The 25,130-nt window shown below is 31.4% G+C and overlaps 1 protein-coding gene across 1 annotated transcript in view; it reads right to left on the reverse strand.

Moving 5' to 3' along the window:
• Positions 1-243: 243 nt before the first annotated feature.
• Positions 244-25,130, reverse strand: part of plekhs1.2 (pleckstrin homology domain containing S1, tandem duplicate 2) — a 101,776-nt gene continuing 76,889 nt past the window's right edge. Inside the window, 3 exon segments of the mRNA NM_001077324.1 lie at positions 244-2,038; positions 2,121-2,253; positions 2,359-2,451. Coding sequence (NP_001070792.1) covers positions 1,973-2,038; positions 2,121-2,253; positions 2,359-2,451 — 292 coding nt within the window. The 3' untranslated portion in view covers positions 244-1,972.

The raw sequence follows: 25,130 nt of genomic DNA on the forward strand, positions 1-25,130 counted from the left end.
CAAATATATTAGTACAGGCCAGAATAAGAATGTTTTTTTTCCCATAAATATATCTGATGATTTACCATGGAATATTATAATAATAATGATTTCTTTTTTATATAGCGCCTTTAAAACTTAATCCCAAAGCGCTTCACACAAAAAAGATACTAAAGTCAAAACTGTTTTGGGTAACAATGACAGTAAAACATTTAAAATAGACGAAACATTCAATATCCAGAACCAAAATACACACCTCACAAATAGGCATAGAACATTGAGATTTAATATCAATATATTTTATAACAGATCTAATATCCTTAATATGTGTGAATCACTTTAGTACATTTCATTTGATGCAGACACCAAAATGTAATGCTTCATCTTTGATCTTTTTTCATGAGTGTAGACGGTGTCTAATCATTAAAATATTAACATAAAACAGCTCAGATTGTAAGATGCACTTAGTTGCGATTTAAAGACAGCAGTGTAATAGATAAAATAGTCATGTCAACTTCAGCTCTTTAAAATGCAACTGTGCTTTTTTTAGCATGCGGAAAAAGAACAGGTTTTCAGTGCCAGTGTAAATAAATGAAGTTTACAAGGAAGCTACCACTCTTTATTCTTGACTGTAATGTGATGCGTCAGTGGAGATTCAGGTTAGATGCTTTGACTTAAAAAAAGTTCCTCTCAGAGTAGCAAACAACAACATCTGAGCTCATTATAATTGTATAATAGTTGGGTTGTGAAAACCATCAATCATGCATGAATAAACATAGCTGATATATCCAAAACAAACAAAAGGAGCTTCGGGGTTAATAATGTATTGGTGCATTTTAGATATGAGATTCTTTAAAATATGCAAACGAAAAATATCTAAGTAGTATCTATGTAAAAGTAAAGTATCCTTGAGTATTCTTAAACCAGAGATGACTTGATTTTGTATATATAGTAAAATATCGTAACGAGTATCAATGTAACAGTTAAGCATACTTGAGCTCTATTCTTCAGCCATAGATGACTTGATTTAATTTCTTTTGTGGGTATTCATTATTCACTTTTAACTGTAATTGAGCATATGTTGCTATGCAGTTGTTTTGTTATTGCCTTTTATTATTATTATTATTATTATTATTATTATTATTATTATTCTTGTATATAAAATAAGATTAATAATCAATTATTATAATTTTAAATAAGCCTAGTTTTTGACTATTCATGCACATTATGGCTTATAGTTTAGTTTTATTTTAATATTTTGTATTCCTGTGCAAAAAAAGAAAACAAAATTACTATGTACAAATTCTCATAATTAATTTATGTATTAAGTATGCTATAATAATCATCCGTCTAATATCATCCAGTTTCTGATACAGTTTAGACACTGCATAAAGATTTAGAGCAATCGCTCAACGCTTAAATAGACAGAAAAGTGAAATCATGGTTTAAATGTGTTTTAAAATGTAGTACATAAATTTATTTGTATTTTAAGTAGACTTCATTAATCCACCATCTACTATCATCCTGTATCTGATACAGTTTAATCCTAGCATGAAGATTAAGAGCAATTGTTAAATGCTTAAAAATAGAGAAAAGTTGAAATCGTTGTTAAAATACGTTGTAAAATATAATACAAAGAAAAGATGTGTGTATATGCATAATAAATAAAGTACCTCTCACTGTAAGTGCAGTTTTAAGAGATTAAACCGTTTACAATGTGCATTTTTCACAGTGAATTTAACTTCATACTTTTAAAGTAATACTTTGTCCATATAAATATGCACTAATATTCCCACTAGCCAGGTTTATTATATATTAATGCTTTGTTTGGTTTCTACCCTTATGATAAGATTCACATGTAAAAGATTTATAATACGAGTCTTATGATAAGAGTCATAAATGTTAAAATCCTGCTGACTTTAATCTTAAACAAGACGTGCACATTATTTCTAATAATTCAATGCAATGATTGTATTAAGAGGGGATTTTTCTTTCATGTCTCGTTGGATTCATTGCTCAAAGGCTGGGATCCTGGAAGCCGTCGAATAGTGAGTTTCACCTACAGGTAATTTCAATAACGTAATTGAAGTGTTTGTAAATGTAGTCATAAAACATTTGTTTACTGTGGATCACCCTCTTACCTCTTCCTTGCTAAGTCTTTTAAGGTATGTCTGTATCTCAGCTAATGTGTTTGTTAGCAAGTCATTGAGGGCCAGGATCTGATCACCCTTGTGGAAAAGATGCGACTCCTGAGTCTCCAGACACTCAGACACACTGGGAAGGAAAACATGACATATGATGTAAGTTTGGTTTTGTTGATGTTTTCTCAGTGAGGAGGCATATTAATACAGTAACTGTCATTTATTAGTGGAGTTGTACCATGGTTTGCCTTCCTCCTCTGTCAAAACCAGATTGTTCATCAGACTGTCTTGACTAATGCAGATCTCCTTTTCAACATGTGTTTCTGTTTCACTGAAAAAAGAAGACCAATCATCACCATATTGTTAAATATAGTGGAAGATTTTAATTTAAAAAGAATAAATTGTCATCCAACAATTAACACATTTACACTTACATAACAGCTGTTTTATGTAAGACGAAAGGTCCCTACCCAGTAAAAAAATTACTCTTTAAGGTTTACTCAATAAAATCTTTGTAATAATTTACACAAGCAAAATGTAATCATATATCGAGTACAATTAAATTGAAAATACCATGTAAAATGTACCAAAAATAACCAAAAACGTTTAACCGAACCCTCCTAAATAAATTGAATAAAAGTTCATTGATTGTCTTTTTAAATTTATTCAAATGAATACAGTTAAACACTATTTTAGCTTTTATCAATTTTCAAATTTTTAATTTATCAAATTTATCAATTTATTTTGCTTTTATAAAATGAAATAAATCTTATTAGTTGCAAGTTTATAGATTTTTATATATATGCTTTGATATTTCGCTTGTTTGTAATATTTTCACTCAATTTGTTTTTGTAGGTCTTCCCGGGCACCATAGATCATGTCCTTAAATGAAAGATCATGCTGACTGCATCTCTCAGGTATGCTGAAACCTTGCCAAATATTTGCATGAAAAGCAACAATCATCTAATAGGAGATCTGTTTAGCGAGTCTCCGAATGTTGCAATTCTCAAAACAGCAAAACACACGGTTCACAGAAGCACATGTAAGAACACATGTAACAGGGTTGTTTTGATGTCTTTAAGAAAGAAATATCTATCGAGGCAAGGTTATTATAGTTAACAAAAACAAACAACAAATGTATGAATTCACTAATGTTGATCCTGGACCATCAAATTTATAACTTCACCAATGTTGATCCTGGACCATCAAATATATAACTCCGCCAATGTTGATCCTGGACCATCAAATATTTGAAGTCACTAATGTTGATCCTGGACCATCAAATATATAAATTAGCTAATGTTAATCCTGGACCATGAAATATATAAATTCACCAATGTTGATCCTGGACCATTAAATCTATGAATTCGCTAATGTTGATCCTGGTCCATCAATTTTATAAATTATCCAATGTTGATCCTGGACCGAAAAATATATAAAAACACCAATGTTGATCCTGGACCATTAAATATATGAATTTGCTAATGTTAATCCTGGACCATCAAATATTTGACTTCGCTAATGTTGATCCTGGACCATCAAATATATAAATTCACCAATGTTGATCCTTGACCATCAAATATATGAATTCGCTAATGTTGATCCTGGTCCATCAATTTTATAAATTCTCCAATGTTGATCCTGGACCGAAAAATATATAAAAACACCAATGTTGATCCTGGACCATTAAATATATGAATTTGCTAATGTTAATCCTGGACCATCAAATATTTGACTTCGCTAATGTTGATCCTGGACCATCAAATATATAAATTCACCAATGTTGATCCTTGACCATCAAATATATGAATTCGCTAATGTTGATCCTGGACCATCAAATATATAAATTCACTAATGTTAATCCTGGACCGTCAAATATATAAATTAGCTAATGTTGATCCTGGACCATCAAATATATGAATTCACTAATGTTTATCCTGGACCATCAAATATGTAAATTAGCTAATGTTGATCCTGGACCATCAAATATATAAATTCACTAATGTTAATCCTGGACCATCAAATATATAACTCCGCCAATGTTGATCCTGGACCATCAAATATTTGAAGTCACTAATGTTGATCCTGGACCATCAAATATATGAATTTGCTAATGTTAATCCTGGACCATCAAATATTTGACTTCGCTAATGTTGATCCTGGACCATCAAATATATGAATTCACTAATGTTGATCCTGGACCATCAAATTTATAACTTCACCAATGTTGATCCTGGACCATCAAATATATAACTCCGCCAATGTTGATCCTGGACCATCAAATATTTGAAGTCACTAATGTTGATCCTGGACCATCAAATATATAAATTAGCTAATGTTAATCCTGGACCATGAAATATATAAATTCACCAATGTTGATCCTGGACCATTAAATCTATGAATTCGCTAATGTTGATCCTGGTCCATCAATTTTATAAATTCTCCAATGTTGATCCTGGACCGAAAAATATATAAAAACACCAATGTTGATCCTGGACCATTAAATATATGAATTTGCTAATGTTAATCCTGGACCATCAAATATATAAATTCACCAATGTTGATCCTTGACCATCAAATATATGAATTCGCTAATGTTGATCCTGGACCATCAAATATATAAATTCACTAATGTTAATCCTGGACCGTCAAATATATAAATTAGCTAATGTTGATCCTGGACCATCAAATATATGAATTCACTAATGTTGATCCTGGACCATCAAATATAAAAATTAGCTAATGTTGATCCTGGACCATCAAATTTATAAATTCATTAATGTTAATCCTGGACCATTAAATCTATGAATTCGCTAATGTTGATCCTGGTCCATCAATTTTATAAATTCTCCAATGTTGATCCTGGACCGAAAAATATATAAAAACACCAATGTTGATCCTGGACCATTAGGTATATGAATTTGCTAATGTTAATCCTGGACCATCAAATATTTGACTTCGCTAATGTTGATCCTGGACCATCAAGTTTATAAATTTTCCAAGGTTGATCCTGGACCATCAAATATATAAATTCGCCAATGTTGATCCTGGACCATCAAATATATAAATTCATTTTTGTTGATCCTGGACCATCAAATAAATGAATTTGCTAATGTTGATCCTGGACCATCAAATATATGAATTCACTAATGTTGATCCTGGACCATCAAATATGTAAATTAGCTAATGTTGATCCTGGACCATCAAATTTATAAATTTACTAATGTTGATCCTGGACCATCAAATATTTAAATTCACTAATGTTGATCCTGGACCATCAAATTTATAAATTCACTAATGTTGATCCTGGACCATCAAATATATGAATTAGCTAATGTTGATCCTGGACTATCAAATATATAAGTTAGCTAATGTTGATCCTGAACCATCAAATATAAAAATTAGCTAATGTTGATCCTGGACCATCAAATTTATAAATTCACTAATGTTAATCCTGGACCATTAAATCTATGAATTCGCTAATGTTGATCCTGGTCCATCAATTTTATAAATTCTCCAATGTTGATCCTGGACCGAAAATTATATAAAAACACCAATGTTGATCCTGGACCATCAAATAAATAAATTTGCTAATGTTGGTCCTGGACCATCAAATATATAAATGCACAAATGTTAATCCTGGACCATCAAATAATTAAATTTGCTAATGTTGATCCTGGACCATCAAATATGTAAGATAGCTAATGTTGATCCTGGACCATCAAATATTTAAATTTGCTAATGTTGATCCTGGACCATCAAATATATAAATTTGGTGATGTTGATCCTGGACCATCAAGTAAATAAATGTGCTAATGTTGATCCTGGACCATCAAATATTTAAATTTGCTAATGTTGATCCTGGACCATCAAATTTATAAATTAGCTAATGTTGATCCTGGACCATCTAATATGTAAATTCACTAATGTTGATCCTGGACCATCTAAGATATAAATTCACTAATGTTGATCCTGGACCATCAAATATATAAATTTACTAATGTTGATCCTGGACCATCAAATAATTAAATTTGCTAATGTTGCTCCTGGACTATCAAATAATTAAATTTGCTAAAGTTGATCCTGGACCATCAAATAAATAAATTCGGTGATGTTGATCCTGGACCATCTAATATGTAAATTCACTAATGTTGATCCTGGACCATCAAATATATAAATTCATTAATGTTGATCCTGGACCATCAAAAATATAAATTTACTAATGTTGATCCTGGACCGTCAAATAATTAAATTTGCTAATGTTGATCCTGGACCATCAAATATATGAATTCACTAATGTTGATCCTGGACCATCAAATATATAAATTAGCTAATGTTGATCCTGGACAATCAAAAATATAAATTTACTACTGTTGATCCTGGACCATCAAATAATTAAATTTACTAATGTTGATCCTGGACCATCAAATAATTAAATTTACTAATGTTGATCCTGGACCATCAATTATTTAAAGTCACTAATGTTGAACCTGGACCATCAAATATATAAATTCACAAATCTTTATCCTGGACCATCAAATATATAAATTCATTAATGTTGATCCTGGACCATCAAATATTTGAAGTCACTAATGTTGATCCTGGACCATCAAATATATAAATTCGGTGATGTTGATCCTGGACCATCAAAAATATAAATTTACTAATGTTGATCCTGGACCATCAAATAATTAAATTTGCTAATGTTGATCCTGGACCATCTAATATATAAATTCACTAATGTTGATCCTGGACCATCAAATATGTCAATTCACTAATGTTGATCCTGGACCATCAAAAATATAACTTCGGTGATGTTGATCCTGGACCATCAAAAATATAAATTTACTAATGTTGATCCTGGACCATCAAATAATTAAATTTGCTAATGTTGATCCTGGACCATCTAATATATAAATTCACTAATGTTGATCCTGGACCATCAATTATTTGAGGTAACTAATGTTGATCCTGGACCATCAAATAAATAAATTCGGTGATGTTGATCCAGGACCATCAAATATATAAATTCACTAATGTTGATCCTGGACCTTCAAATATATGAATTCACTAATGTTGATCCTGGACCATCAAATATGTAAATTAGCTAATGTTGATCCTGGACCATCAAATATATGAATTCACTAATGTTGATCCTGGACCATCAAATTTATAAATTCGCTAATGTTGATCCTGGACCATCAAATATTTGAAGTCACTAATGTTGATCCTGGACCATCAAATATATAAATTTGGTGATGTTGATCCTGGACCATCAAAAATATTAATTTACTAATGTTGATCCTGGACCATTAATTATTTGAAGTAACTAATGTTGATCCTGGACCATCAAATAAAAAAATTCGGTGATGTTGATCCTGGACCATCAAATATATAAATTCGGTGATGTTGATCCTGGACCATCAAATTTATAAATTCATTAATGTTGATCCTGGACCATCAAATTATTGACTTCGCTAATGTTGATCCTGGACCATCAAATATATGAATTCACTAATGTTGATCCTGGACCATCAAATATATGAATTCACTATTGTTGATCCTGGACCATCAAACATGTAAATTAGCTAATGTTGATCCTGGACCATCAAATATTTAAATTCACTAATGTTGATCCTGGACCATCAAATATATAAATTCGGTGATGTTGATCCTGGACCATCAAAAATATAAATTTACTAATGTTGATCCTGGACCATCAAATAATTAAATTTGCTTATGTTGATCCTGGACCATCTAATATATAAATTCACTGATGTTGATCCTGGACCATCAAATATGTAAATTCGCTAATGTTGATCCTGGACCATCAATTATTTGAAGTAACTAATGTTGATCCTGGACCATCAAATAAAAAAAATCGGTGATGTTGATCCTGGACCATCAAATATTTGAAGTCACCAATGTTGATCCTGGACCATCAAATATATAAATTTAGTGATGTTGATCCTGGACAATCAAAAATATAAATTTACTAATGTTGATCCTGGACCATTAATTATTTGAAGTAACTAATGTTGATCCTGGACCATCAAATATTTGACTTCGCTAATGTTGATCCTGGACCATCAAATATATGAATTCACTAATGTTGATCCTGGACCATCAAATATGTAAATTCACTAATGTTGATCCTGGACCATCAAATATGTCAATTCACTAATGTTGATCCTGGACCATCAAAAATATAACTTCGGTGATGTTGATCCTGGACCATCAAAAATATAAATTTACTAATGTTGATCCTGGACCATCAAATAATTAAATTTGCTAATGTTGATCCTGGACCATCTAATATATAAATTCACTAATGTTGATCCTGGACCATCAATTATTTGAGGTAACTAATGTTGATCCTGGACCATCAAATAAATAAATTCGGTGATGTTGATCCAGGACCATCAAATATATAAATTCACTAATGTTGATCCTGGACCTTCAAATATATGAATTCACTAATGTTGATCCTGGACCATCAAATATGTAAATTAGCTAATGTTGATCCTGGACCATCAAATATATGAATTCACTAATGTTGATCCTGGACCATCAAATTTATAAATTCGCTAATGTTGATCCTGGACCATCAAATATTTGAAGTCACTAATGTTGATCCTGGACCATCAAATATATAAATTTGGTGATGTTGATCCTGGACCATCAAAAATATTAATTTACTAATGTTTATCCTGGACCATTAATTATTTGAAGTAACTAATGTTGATCCTGGACCATCAAATATATAAATTCGGTGATGTTGATCCTGGACCATCAAATTTATAAATTCATTAATGTTGATCCTGGACCATCAAATTATTGACTTCGCTAATGTTGATCCTGGACCATCAAATATATGAATTCACTAATGTTGATCCTGGACCATCAAATATATGAATTCACTATTGTTGATCCTGGACCATCAAACATGTAAATTAGCTAATGTTGATCCTGGACCATCAAATATTTAAATTCACTAATGTTGATCCTGGACCATCAAATATATAAATTCGGTGATGTTGATCCTGGACCATCAAAAATATAAATTTACTAATGTTGATCCTGGACCATCAAATAATTAAATTTGCTTATGTTGATCCTGGACCATCTAATATATAAATTCACTGATGTTGATCCTGGACCATCAAATATTTGACTTCGCTAATGTTGATCCTGGACCGTCAAATATATGAATTCACTAATGTTGATCTTGGACAATCAAATATATGAATTCACTATTGTTGATCCTGGACCATCAAATATGTAAATTAGCTAATGTTGATCCTGGACCATCAAATATTTAAATTCACTAATGTTGATCCTGGACCATCAAATATATAAATTCGGTGATGTTGATCCTGGACCATAAAAAATATAAATTTACTAATGTTGATCCTGGACCATCAAATATATGAATTCACTAATGTTGATCCTGGACCATCAAATATGTAAATTCGCTAATGTTGATCCTGGACCATCAAATATATAAATTAGCTAATGTTGATCCTGGACCATCAAATATTTAAATTCACTAATGTTGATCCTGGACCATCAAATATATAAATTCGGTGATGTTGATCCTGGACCATCAAAAATATAAATTTACTAATGTAGATCCTGGACCATCAAATAATTAAATTTGCTAAAGTTGATCCTGGACCATCTAATATATAAATTCGCTAATGTTGATCCTGGACCATCAATTATTTGAAGTAACTAATGTTGATCCTGGACCATCAATTATTTGAAGTCACTAATGTTGATCCTGGACCATCAAATATATAAATTTACTAATGTTGATCCTGGACCATCAAATAATTAAATTAGCTAATGTTGATCCTGGACTGTCTAATATATAAATTCACTAATGTTTATCCTGGACCATCAAATATATAAATTCAGTGATGTTGATCCTGGACCATCAAAAATATAAATTTACTAATGTTGATCCTGGACCATCAAATATATAAATTCACTAATGTTGATCCTGGACCATCAAATATATAAATTCACTAATGTTGATCCTGGACCATCAAATATATAAATTCACTAATGTTGATCCTGGACCATCAATTATTTGAAGTAACTAATGTTGATCCTGGACCATCAATTATTTGAAGTCACTATTGTTGATCCTGGACCGTCAAATATATGAATTCACTAATGTTGATCCTGGACCATCAAATAATTAAATTTGCTAATGTTGATCCTGGACCATCTAATATATAAATTCACTAATGTTGATCCTGGACCATCAAATATATAAATTCGGTGATGTTGATCCTGGACCATCAAAAATATAAATTTACTAATGTTGATCCTGGACCATCAAATAATTAAATTTGCTAATGTTGATCCTGGACCATCAATTATTTGAGGTAAATAATGTTGATCCTGGACCATCAAATAAATAAATTCGGTGATGTTGATCCTGGACCATCAAATTTATAAGTTCATTAATGTTGATCCTGGACCATCAAATATTTGACTTCGCTAATGTTGATCCTGGACCATCAAATTTATAAGTTCTCCAATGTTGATCCTGGACCATCAAATATTTGACTTCGATAATGTTGATCCTGGACCATCAAATATATGAATTCACTAATGTTTATCCTGGACCATCAAATATGTAAATTAGCTAATGTTGATCCTGGACCATCAAATATTTAAATTCACTAATGTTGATCCTGGACCATCAAATATATAAATTCGCTAATGTTGATCCTGGACCATCAAATAAATAAATTCGGTGATATTTGATCCTGGACCATCAAATATATAAATTCACAAATCTTTATCCTGGACCATCAAATATATAAATTCATTAATGTTGATCCTGGACCATCAAATATATGAATTCACTAATGTTGATCCTGGACCATCAAATATATAAATTCACAAATCTTTATCCTGGACCATCAAATATATAAATTCACTAATGTTGATCCTGGACCATCAAATATGTAAATTCACTAATGTTGATCCTGGACCATCAAATATATAAATTCGGTGATGTTGATCCTGGACCATCAAAAATATAAATTTACTAATGTTGATCCTGGACCATTAAATAATTAAATTTGCTAATGTTGATCCTGGACCATCTAATATATAAATTCACTAATGTTGATCCTGGACCATCAATTATTTGAGGTAACTAATGTTGATCCTGGACCATCAAATATATAAATTAGCTAATGTTGATCCTGGACCGTCAAATATATGAATTCACTAATGTTGATCCTGGACAATCAAATATATAAATTCACAATTTTTTGTCCTGGACCATCAAATTTATACATTCGGTGATGTTGATCCTGGACCATCAAATATATAAATTCATTAATGTTGATCCTGGACCATCAAATATATAAATTCACAATTTTTTGTCCTGGACCATCAAATTTATACATTCGGTGATGTTGATCCTGGACCATCAAATATATAAATTCATTAATGTTGATCCTGGACCATCAAATATATAAATTCATCAATGTTGATCCTGGACCATCAATTATATGAATTCGCTAATGTTCATCCTGGACCATCAAATTTATAAATTCTCCAATGTTGATCCTGGACCATCAAATATGTATATTAGCTAATGTTGATCCTGGACCATCAAATATATGAATTCACTAATGTTGATCCTGGACCATCAAATATTTAAATTCACTAATGTTGATCCTGGACCATCAAATATATAAATTCGCTAATGTTGATCCTGGACCATCAAATAAATAAATTCGGTGATATTGATCCTGGACCATCAAATATTTGAAGTCACTAATGTTGAACCTGGACCATCAAATATATAAATTCACAAATCTTTATCCTGGACCATCAAATATGTAAATTCACTAATGTTGATCCTGGACCATCAAATATATAAATTCGCTAATGTTGATCCTGGACCATCAAATATATAAATTCGGTGATGTTGATCCTGGACCATCAAATATATAAATTCACTAATGTTGATCCTGGACCATCAAATATGTAAATTCACTAATGTTGATCCTGGACCATCAGATATATAAATTCGGTGATGTTGATCCTGGACCATCAAAAATATAAATTTACTAATGTTGATCCTTGACCATCTAATATATAAATTCACTAATGTTAATCCTGGACCATCAATTATTTGAGGTAACTAATGTTGATTCTGGACCGTCAAATATATGAATTCACTAATGTTGATCCTGGACTATCAAATATATAAATTCATCAATGTTGATCCTGGACCATCAAATATATGAATTCGCTAATGTTGATCCTGGACCATCAAATATTTAAATTCACTATTGTTGATCCTGGACCATCAAATATATAAATTCACTAATGTTGATCCTGGACCATCAAATATATAAATTCACTAATGTTGATCCTGGACCATCTAATATATAAATTCACTATTGTTGATCCTGGACCATCAAATATATAAATTCACTAATGTTGATCCTGGACCATCAAATATATAAATTCACTAATGTTGATCCTGGACCATCTAATATATAAATTCACTAATGTTGATCCTGGACCATCAAATAAATAAATTCGGTGATGTTGATCCTGGACCATCAAATATATAAATTCACAATTTTTTGTCCTGGACCATCAAATTTATAAATTCGGTGATGTTGATCCTGGACCATCAAATTTATAAATTCATTAATGTTGATCCTGGACCATCAAATATTTGACTTCGCTAATGTTGATCCTGGACCGTCAAATATATGAATTCACTAATGTTGATCTTGGACAATCAAATATATGAATTCACTATTGTTGATCCTGGACCATCAAATATGTAAATTAGCTAATGTTGATCCTGGACCATCAAATATTTAAATTCACTAATGTTGATCCTGGACCATCAAATATATAAATTCGGTGATGTTGATCCTGGACCATAAAAAATATAAATTTACTAATGTTGATCCTGGACCATCAAATATATGAATTCACTAATGTTGATCCTGGACCATCAAATATGTAAATTCGCTAATGTTGATCCTGGACCATCAAATATATAAATTAGCTAATGTTGATCCTGGACCATCAAATATTTAAATTCACTAATGTTGATCCTGGACCATCAAATATATAAATTCGGTGATGTTGATCCTGGACCATCAAAAATATAAATTTACTAATGTAGATCCTGGACCATCAAATAATTAAATTTGCTAAAGTTGATCCTGGACCATCTAATATATAAATTCGCTAATGTTGATCCTGGACCATCAATTATTTGAAGTCACTAATGTTGATCCTGGACCATCAAATATATAAATTTACTAATGTTGATCCTGGACCATCAAATAATTAAATTAGCTAATGTTGATCCTGGACTGTCTAATATATAAATTCACTAATGTTTATCCTGGACCATCAAATATATAAATTCAGTGATGTTGATCCTGGACCATCAAAAATATAAATTTACTAATGTTGATCCTGGACCATCAAATATATAAATTCACTAATGTTGATCCTGGACCATCAAATATATAAATTCACTAATGTTGATCCTGGACCATCAAATATATAAATTCACTAATGTTGATCCTGGACCATCAATTATTTGAAGTAACTAATGTTGATCCTGGACCATCAATTATTTGAAGTCACTATTGTTGATCCTGGACCGTCAAATATATGAATTCACTAATGTTGATCCTGGACCATCAAATAATTAAATTTGCTAATGTTGATCCTGGACCATCTAATATATAAATTCACTAATGTTGATCCTGGACCATCAAATATATAAATTCGGTGATGTTGATCCTGGACCATCAAAAATATAAATTTACTAATGTTGATCCTGGACCATCAAATAATTAAATTTGCTAATGTTGATCCTGGACCATCAATTATTTGAGGTAAATAATGTTGATCCTGGACCATCAAATAAATAAATTCGGTGATGTTGATCCTGGACCATCAAATTTATAAGTTCATTAATGTTGATCCTGGACCATCAAATATTTGACTTCGCTAATGTTGATCCTGGACCATCAAATTTATAAGTTCTCCAATGTTGATCCTGGACCATCAAATATTTGACTTCGATAATGTTGATCCTGGACCATCAAATATATGAATTCACTAATGTTTATCCTGGACCATCAAATATGTAAATTAGCTAATGTTGATCCTGGACCATCAAATATTTAAATTCACTAATGTTGATCCTGGACCATCAAATATATAAATTCGCTAATGTTGATCCTGGACCATCAAATAAATAAATTCGGTGATATTTGATCCTGGACCATCAAATATATAAATTCACAAATCTTTATCCTGGACCATCAAATATATAAATTCATTAATGTTGATCCTGGACCATCAAATATATGAATTCACTAATGTTGATCCTGGACCATCAAATATATAAATTCACAAATCTTTATCCTGGACCATCAAATATATAAATTCACTAATGTTGATCCTGGACCATCAAATATGTAAATTCACTAATGTTGATCCTGGACCATCAAATATATAAATTCGGTGATGTTGATCCTGGACCATCAAAAATATAAATTTACTAATGTTGATCCTGGACCATTAAATAATTAAATTTGCTAATGTTGATCCTGGACCATCTAATATATAAATTCACTAATGTTGATCCTGGACCATCAATTATTTGAGGTAACTAATGTTGATCCTGGACCATCAAATATATAAATTAGCTAATGTTGATCCTGGACCGTCAAATATATGAATTCACTAATGTTGATCCTGGACAATCAAATATATAAATTCACAATTTTTTGTCCTGGACCATCAAATTTATACATTCGGTGATGTTGATCCTGGACCATCAAATATATAAATTCATTAATGTTGATCCTGGACCATCAAATATATAAATTCACAATTTTTTGTCCTGGACCATCAAATTTATACATTCGGTGATGTTGATCCTGGACCATCAAATATATAAATTCATTAATGTTGATCCTGGACCATCAAATATATAAATTCATCAATGTTGATCCTGGACCATCAATTATATGAATTCGCTAATGTTCATCCTGGACCATCAAATTTATAAATTCTCCAATGTTGATCCTGGACCATCAAATATGTATATTAGCTAATGTTGATCCTGGACCATCAAATATATGAATTCACTAATGTTGATCCTGGACCATCAAATATTTAAATTCACTAATGTTGATCCTGGACCATCAAATATATAAATTCGCTAATGTTGATCCTGGACCATCAAATAAATAAATTCGGTGATATTGATCCTGGACCATCAAATATTTGAAGTCACTAATGTTGAACCTGGACCATCAAATATATAAATTCACAAATCTTTATCCTGGACCATCAAATATGTAAATTCACTAATGTTGATCCTGGACCATCAAATATATAAATTCGCTAATGTTGATCCTGGACCATCAAATATATAAATTCGGTGATGTTGATCCTGGACCATCAAATATATAAATTCACTAATGTTGATCCTGGACCATCAAATATGTAAATTCACTAATGTTGATCCTGGACCATCAGATATATAAATTCGGTGATGTTGATCCTGGACCATCAAAAATATAAATTTACTAATGTTGATCCTTGACCATCTAATATATAAATTCACTAATGTTAATCCTGGACCATCAATTATTTGAGGTAACTAATGTTGATTCTGGACCGTCAAATATATGAATTCACTAATGTTGATCCTGGACTATCAAATATATAAATTCATCAATGTTGATCCTGGACCATCAAATATATGAATTCGCTAATGTTGATCCTGGACCATCAAATATTTAAATTCACTATTGTTGATCCTGGACCATCAAATATATAAATTCACTAATGTTGATCCTGGACCATCAAATATATAAATTCACTAATGTTGATCCTGGACCATCTAATATATAAATTCACTATTGTTGATCCTGGACCATCAAATATATAAATTCACTAATGTTGATCCTGGACCATCAAATATATAAATTCACTAATGTTGATCCTGGACCATCTAATATATAAATTCACTAATGTTGATCCTGGACCATCAAATAAATAAATTCGGTGATGTTGATCCTGGACCATCAAATATATAAATTCACAATTTTTTGTCCTGGACCATCAAATTTATAAATTCGGTGATGTTGATCCTGGACCATCAAATTTATAAATTCATTAATGTTGATCCTGGACCATCAAATATTTGACTTTGCTAATGTTGATCCTGGACCATCAAATTTATAAGTTCTCCAATGTTGATTCTGGACCATCAAATATTTGACTTCGATAATGTTGATCCTGGACCATCAAATATATGAATTCACTAATGTTGATCCTGGACCATCAAATATGTAAATTAGCTAATGTTGATCCTGGACCATCAAATATATAAATTCGCTAATGTTGATCCTGGACCATCAAATAAATAAATTCGGTGATGTTGATCCTGGACCATCAAATATTTGAAGTCACTAATGTTGAACCTGGACCATCAAATATATAGATTCACAAATCTTTATCCTGGACCATCAAATATAAAAATCATTAATGTTGATCCTGGACCATCAAATATTTGACTTCGCTAATGTTGATCCTGGACCGTCAAATAATTAAATTTGCTAATGTTGATCCTGGACCATCTAATATATAAATTCACTAATGTTGATCCTGGACCATCAATTGTTTGAGGTAACTAATGTTGATCCTGGACCATCAAATAAATAAATTCGGTGATGTTGATCCAGGACCATCAAATATATAAATTCACTAATGTTGATCCTGGACCTTCAAATATATGAATTCACTAATGTTGATCCTGGACCATCAAATATATAAATTCACTAATGTTGATCCTGGACCATCAAATATGTAAATTAGCTAATGTTGATCCTGGACCATCAAATATATGAATTCACTAATGTTGATCCTGGACCATCAAATATGTCAATTCACTAATGTTGATCCTGGACCATCAAAAATATAAATTTACTAATGTTGATCCTGGACCATTAAATAATTAAATTTGCTAATGTTGATCCTGGACCATCTAATATATAAATTCACTAATGTTGATCCTGGACCATCAATTATTTGAGGTAACTAATGTTGATCCGGAACCATCAAATATATAAATTAGCTAATGTTGATCCTGGGCCGTCAAATATATGAACTCACTAATGTTGATCCTGGACAATCAAATAAATAAATTCGGTGATATTGATCCTGGACCATCAAATATTTGAAGTCACTAATGTTGATCCTGGACCATCAAATTTATAAATTCTCCAATGTTGATCCTGGACCATCAAATATTTGACTTCGCTAATGTTGATCCTGGACCATCAAATATGTATATTAGCTAATGTTGATCCTGGACCATCAAATATATGAATTCACTAATGTTGATCCTGGACCATCAAATATATAAATTCGCTAATGTTGATCCTGGACCATCAAATAAATAAATTCGGTGATGTTGATCCTGGACCATCAAATATTTGAAGTCACTAATGTTGATCCTGGACCATCAAATTTATAAATTCTCCAATGTTGATCCTGGACCATCAAATATTTGACTTCGCTAATGTTGATCCTGGACCATCAAATATGTATATTAGCTAATGTTGATCCTGGACCATCAATTATATAAATTTACAAATCTTTATCCTGGACCATCAAATATATAAATTCATTAATGTTGATCCTGGACCATCAAATATTTAAATTCACTAATGTTGATCCTGGACCATCAAATATATAAATTCGGTGATGTTGATCCTGGACCATCAAATATATAAATTCACTAATGTTCATCCTGGACCATCAAATATGTAAATTCACTAATGTTGATCCTGGACCATCAAAAATATAAATTTACTAATGTTGATCCTGGACCATCTAATATATAAATTCACTAATGTTAATCCTGGACCATCAATTATTTGAGGTAACTAATGTTGATCCTGGACCGTCAAATATATGAATTCACTAATGTTGATCCTGGACAATCAAATTTATAAATTCGCTAATGTTGATCCTGGACCATCAAATATTTAAATTCAATATTGTTGATCCTGGACCATCAAATATTTGACTTCGCTAATGTTGATCCTGGACCGACAAATATATGAATTCACTAATGTTGATTCTGGACCATCAAAAATATAAATTTACTAATGTTGATCCTGGACCGTCAAATAATTAAATTTGCTAATGTTGATCCTGGACTATCTAATATATAAATTCACTAATGTTTATCCTGGACCATCAAATATATAAATTCAGTGATGTTGATCCTGGACCATCAAAAATATAAATTTACTAATGTTGATCCTGGACCATCAAATAATTAAATTTGCTAATGTTGATCCTGGACCATCAAATATATGAATTCACTAATGTTGATCCTGGACCATCAAATATATAAATTAGCTAATGTTGATCCTGGACCATCAAATATTTAAATTCACTAATGTTGATCCTGGACCATCAAATAAATAAATTCGGTGATGTTGAGCCTCGACCATCAATTATTTGAAGTCACTAATGTTGAACCTGGACCATCAAATATATAAATTCACAAATCTTTATCCTGGACCATCAAATATAAAAATCATTAATGTTGATCCTGGACCATCAAATATTTAAATTCACTAATGTTGATCCTGGACCATCAAATAATTAAATTTACTAATGTTGATCCTGGACCATCAAATAATTAAATTTGCTAATGTTGATCCTGGACCATCTAATATATAAATTCACTAATGTTGATCCTGGACCATCAAATATATGAATTCACTAATGTTGATCCTGGACCATCAAATATTTGACTTCACTAATGTTGATCCTGGACCATCAAATATATGAATTCACTAATGTTGATCCTGGACCATCAAATATATAAATTCACTAATGTTGATCCTGGACCATCAATTATTTGAAGTAACTAATGTTGATCCTGGACCATCAATTATTTGAAGTCACTATTGTTGATCCTGGACCGTCAAATATATGAATTCACTAATGTTGATCCTGGACCATCAAATATTTGACTTCACTAATGTTGATCCTGGACCATCAAATATATAAATTCACTAATGTTGATCCTGGACCATCAAATATATAAATTCACTAATGTTGATCCTGGACCATCAATTATTTGAAGTAACTAATGTTGATCCTGGACCATCAATTATTTGAAGTCACTATTGTTGATCCTGGACCGTCAAATATATGAATTCACTAATGTCGATCCTAGACCATCAAATAATTAAATTTGCTAATGTTGATCCTGGACCATCTAATATATAAATTCACTAATGTTGATCCTGGACCATCAAATATATAAATTCGGTGATGTTGATCCTGGACCATCAAAAATATAAATTTACTAATGTTGATCCTGGACCATCAAATAATTAAATTTGCTAATGTTGATCCTGGACCATCAATTATTTGAGGTAAATAATGTTGATCCTGGACCATCAAATAAATAAATTCGGTGATGTTGATCCTGGACCATCAAATTTATAAGTTCATTAATGTTGATCCTGGACCATCAAATATTTGACTTCGCTAATGTTGATCCTGGACCATCAAATTTATAAGTTCTCCAATGTTGATCCTGGACCATCAAATATTTGACTTCGATAATGTTGATCCTGGACCATCAAATATATGAATTCACTAATGTTTATCCTGGACCATCAAATATGTAAATTAGCTAATGTTGATCCTGGACCATCAAATATTTAAATTCACTAATGTTGATCCTGGACCATCAAATATATAAATTCGCTAATGTTGATCCTGGACCATCAAATAAATAAATTCGGTGATATTTGATCCTGGACCATCAAATATATAAATTCACAAATCTTTATCCTGGACCATCAAATATATAAATTCATTAATGTTGATCCTGGACCATCAAATATATGAATTCACTAATGTTGATCCTGGACCATCAAATATATAAATTCACAAATCTTTATCCTGGACCATCAAATATATAAATTCACTAATGTTGATCCTGGACCATCAAATATGTAAATTCACTAATGTTGATCCTGGACCATCAAATATATAAATTCGGTGATGTTGATCCTGGACCATCAAAAATATAAATTTACTAATGTTGATCCTGGACCATTAAATAATTAAATTTGCTAATGTTGATCCTGGACCATCTAATATATAAATTCACTAATGTTGATCCTGGACCATCAATTATTTGAGGTAACTAATGTTGATCCTGGACCATCAAATATATAAATTAGCTAATGTTGATCCTGGACCGTCAAATATATGAATTCACTAATGTTGATCCTGGACAATCAAATATATAAATTCACAATTTTTTGTCCTGGACCATCAAATTTATACATTCGGTGATGTTGATCCTGGACCATCAAATATATAAATTCATTAATGTTGATCCTGGACCATCAAATATATAAATTCACAATTTTTTGTCCTGGACCATCAAATTTATACATTCGGTGATGTTGATCCTGGACCATCAAATATATAAATTCATCAATGTTGATCCTGGACCATCAAATATATAAATTCATCAATGTTGATCCTGGACCATCAATTATATGAATTCGCTAATGTTCATCCTGGACCATCAAATTTATAAATTCTCCAATGTTGATCCTGGACCATCAAATATGTATATTAGCTAATGTTGATCCTGGACCATCAAATATATGAATTCACTAATGTTGATCCTGGACCATCAAATATTTAAATTCACTAATGTTGATCCTGGACCATCAAATATATTAATTCGCTAATGTTGATCCTGGACCATCAAATAAATAAATTCGGTGATGTTGATCCTGGACCATCAAATATTTGAAGTCACTAATGTTGAACCTGGACCATCAAATATATAAATTCACAAATCTTTATCCTGGTCCATCAAATATGTAAATTCACTAATGTTGATCCTGGACCATCAAATATTTGACTTCGCTAATGTTGATCCTGGACCATCAAATATGTATATTAGCTAATGTTGATCCTGGACCATCAAATATATGAATTCACTAATGTTGATCCTGGACCATCAAATATATAAATTCGCTAATGTTGATCCTGGACCATCAAATAAATAAATTCGGTGATGTTGATCCTGGACCATCAAATATTTGAAGTCACTAATGTTGATCCTGGACCATCAAATTTATAAATTCTCCAATGTTGATCCTGGACCATCAAATATTTGACTTCGCTAATGTTGATCCTGGACCATCAAATATGTATATTAGCTAATGTTGATCCTGGACCATCAATTATATAAATTTACAAATCTTTATCCTGGACCATCAAATATTTAAATTCACTAATGTTGATCCTGGACCATCAAATATATAAATTCGGTGATGTTGATCCTGGACCATCAAATATATAAATTCACTAATGTTCATCCTGGACCATCAAATATGTAAATTCACTAATGTTGATCCTGGACCATCAAAAATATAAATTTACTAATGTTGATCCTGGACCATCTAATATATAAATTCACTAATGTTAATCCTGGACCATCAATTATTTGAGGTAACTAATGTTGATCCTGGACCGTCAAATATATGAATTCACTAATGTTGATCCTGGACAATCAAATTTATAAATTCGCTAATGTTGATCCTGGACCATCAAATATTTAAATTCAATATTGTTGATCCTGGACCATCAAATATTTGACTTCGCTAATGTTGATCCTGGACCGACAAATATATGAATTCACTAATGTTGATTCTGGACCATCAAAAATATAAATTTACTAATGTTGATCCTGGACCGTCAAATAATTAAATTTGCTAATGTTGATCCTGGACTATCTAATATATAAATTCACTAATGTTTATCCTGGACCATCAAATATATAAATTCAGTGATGTTGATCCTGGACCATCAAAAATATAAATTTACTAATGTTGATCCTGGACCATCAAATAATTAAATTTGCTAATGTTGATCCTGGACCATCAAATATATGAATTCACTAATGTTGATCCTGGACCATCAAATATATAAATTAGCTAATGTTGATCCTGGACCATCAAATATATAAATTCGGTGATGTTGATCCTGGACCATCAAAAATGTAAATTTACTAATGTTGTTCCTGGACCATCAAATAAATAAATTCGGTGATGTTGAGCCTCGACCATCAATTATTTGAAGTCACTAATGTTGAACCTGGACCATCAAATATATAAATTCACAAATCTTTATCCTGGACCATCAAATATAAAAATCATTAATGTTGATCCTGGACCATCAAATATTTAAATTCACTAATGTTGATCCTGGACCATCAAATAATTAAATTTACTAATGTTGATCCTGGACCATCAAATAATTAAATTTGCTAATGTTGATCCTGGACCATCTAATATATAAATTCACTAATGTTGATCCTGGACCATCAAATATATGAATTCACTAATGTTGATCCTGGACCATCAAATATTTGACTTCACTAATGTTGATCCTGGACCATCAAATATATGAATTCACTAATGTTGATCCTGGACCATCAAATATGTAAATTAGCTAATGTTGTTCCTGGACCATCAAATATATGAATTCACTAATGTTGATCCTGGACCATCAAATATGTAAATTCACAAATTTTTGTCCTGGACCATCAAATAATTAAATTTGCTAATGTTGATCCTGGACCATCTAATATGTAAATTCGCTAATGTTGATCCTGGACCATCAATTATTTGAAGTAACTAATGTTGATCCTGGACCATCTAATATGTAAATTTGCTAATGTTGATCCTGGACCATCAAATATTTGAAGTAACTAATGTTGATCCTGGACCATCAAATAAAAAAATTCGGTGATGTTGATCCTGGACCATCAAATATATAAATTCGGTGATGTTGATCCTGGACCATCAAATTTATAAATTCATTAATGTTGATCCTGGACCATCAATTATTTGAGGTAACTAATGTTGATCCTGGACCATCAAATATATGAATTCACTAATGTTGATCCTGGACCATCAAATTTATAAATTCGCTAATGTTGATCCTGGACCATCAAATATATAAATTCATCAATGTTGATCCTGGACCATCAAATATATGAATTCGCTAATATTGATCCTGGACCATCAAATATTTGACTTCACTAATGTTGATCCTGGACCATCAAATATATGAATTCACTAATGTTGATCCTGGACCATCAAATATATAAATTCACTAATGTTGATCCTGGACCATCAAATATGTAAATTAGCTAATGTTGATCCTGGACCATCAAATATATGAATTCACTAATGTTGATCCTGGACCATCAAATATGTCAATTCACTAATGTTGATCCTGGACCATCAAATATATAAATTCGGTGATGTTAATCCTGGACCATCAAAAATATAAATCTACTAATGTTGATCCTGGACCATTAAATAATTAAATTTGCTAATGTTGATCCTGGACCATCTAATATATAAATTCACTAATGTTGATCCTGGACCATCAATTATTTGAGGTAACTAATGTTGATCCGGAACCATCAAATATATAAATTAGCTAATGTTGATCCTGGGCCGTCAAATATATGAATTCACTAATGTTGATCCTGGACAATCAAATAAATAAATTCGGTGATGTTGATCCTGGACCATCAAATATTTGAAGTCACTAATGTTGATCCTGGACCATCAAATTTATAAATTCTCCAATGTTGATCCTGGACCATCAAATATTTGACTTCGCTAATGTTGATCCTGGACCATCAAATATGTATATTAGCTAATGTTGATCCTGGACCATCAAATATATGAATTCACTAATGTTGATCCTGGACCATCAAATATATAAATTCGCTAATGTTGATCCTGGACCATCAAATAAATAAATTCGGTGATGTTGATCCTGGACCATCAAATTTATAAATTTACCAATGTTGATCCTGGACCATCAAATTTGACTTCACTAATGTTGATCCTGGACCATATTTGAAGTCACTAATGTTGATCCTGGACCATCAAATTTATAAATTCTCCAATGTTGATCCTGGACCATCAAATATTTGACTTCGCTAATGTTGATCCTGGACCATCAAATATGTATATTAGCTAATGTTGATCCTGGACCATCAATTATATAAATTTACAAATCTTTATCCTGGACCATCAAATATATAAATTCATTAATGTTGATCCTGGACCATCAAATATTTAAATTCACTAATGTTGATCCTGGACCATCAAATATATAAATTCGGTGATGTTGATCCTGGACCATCAAATATATAAATTCACTAATGTTCATCCTGGACCATCAAATATGTAAATTCACTAATGTTGATCCTGGACCATCAAAAATATAAATTTACTAATGTTGATCCTGGACCATCTAATATATAAATTCACTAATGTTAATCCTGGACCATCAATTATTTGAGGTAACTAATGTTGATCCTGGACCGTCAAATATATGAATTCACTAATGTTGATCCTGGACAATCAAATTTATAAATTCGCTAATGTTGATCCTGGACCATCAAATATTTAAATTCAATATTGTTGATCCTGGACCATCAAATATTTGACTTCGCTAATGTTGATCCTGGACCGACAAATATATGAATTCACTAATGTTGATTCTGGACCATTAAAAATATAAATTTACTAATGTTGATCCTGGACCGTCAAATAATTAAATTTGCTAATGTTGATCCTGGACTATCTAATATATAAATTCACTAATGTTTATCCTGGACCATCAAATATATAAATTAGCTAATGTTGATCCTGGACCATCAAATATTTAAATTCACTAATGTTTATCCTGGACCATCAAATATATAAATTCGGTGATGTTGATCCTGGACCATCAAAAATGTAAATTTACTAATGTTGTTCCTGGACCATCAAATAAATAAATTCGGTGATGTTGAGCCTCGACCATCAATTATTTGAAGTCACT

The sequence above is a fragment of the Danio rerio genome, chromosome 12 (assembly GCF_049306965.1).
Source record: "Danio rerio strain Tuebingen ecotype United States chromosome 12, GRCz12tu, whole genome shotgun sequence".
Taxonomy (NCBI): Eukaryota; Metazoa; Chordata; class Actinopteri; order Cypriniformes; family Danionidae; genus Danio; species Danio rerio.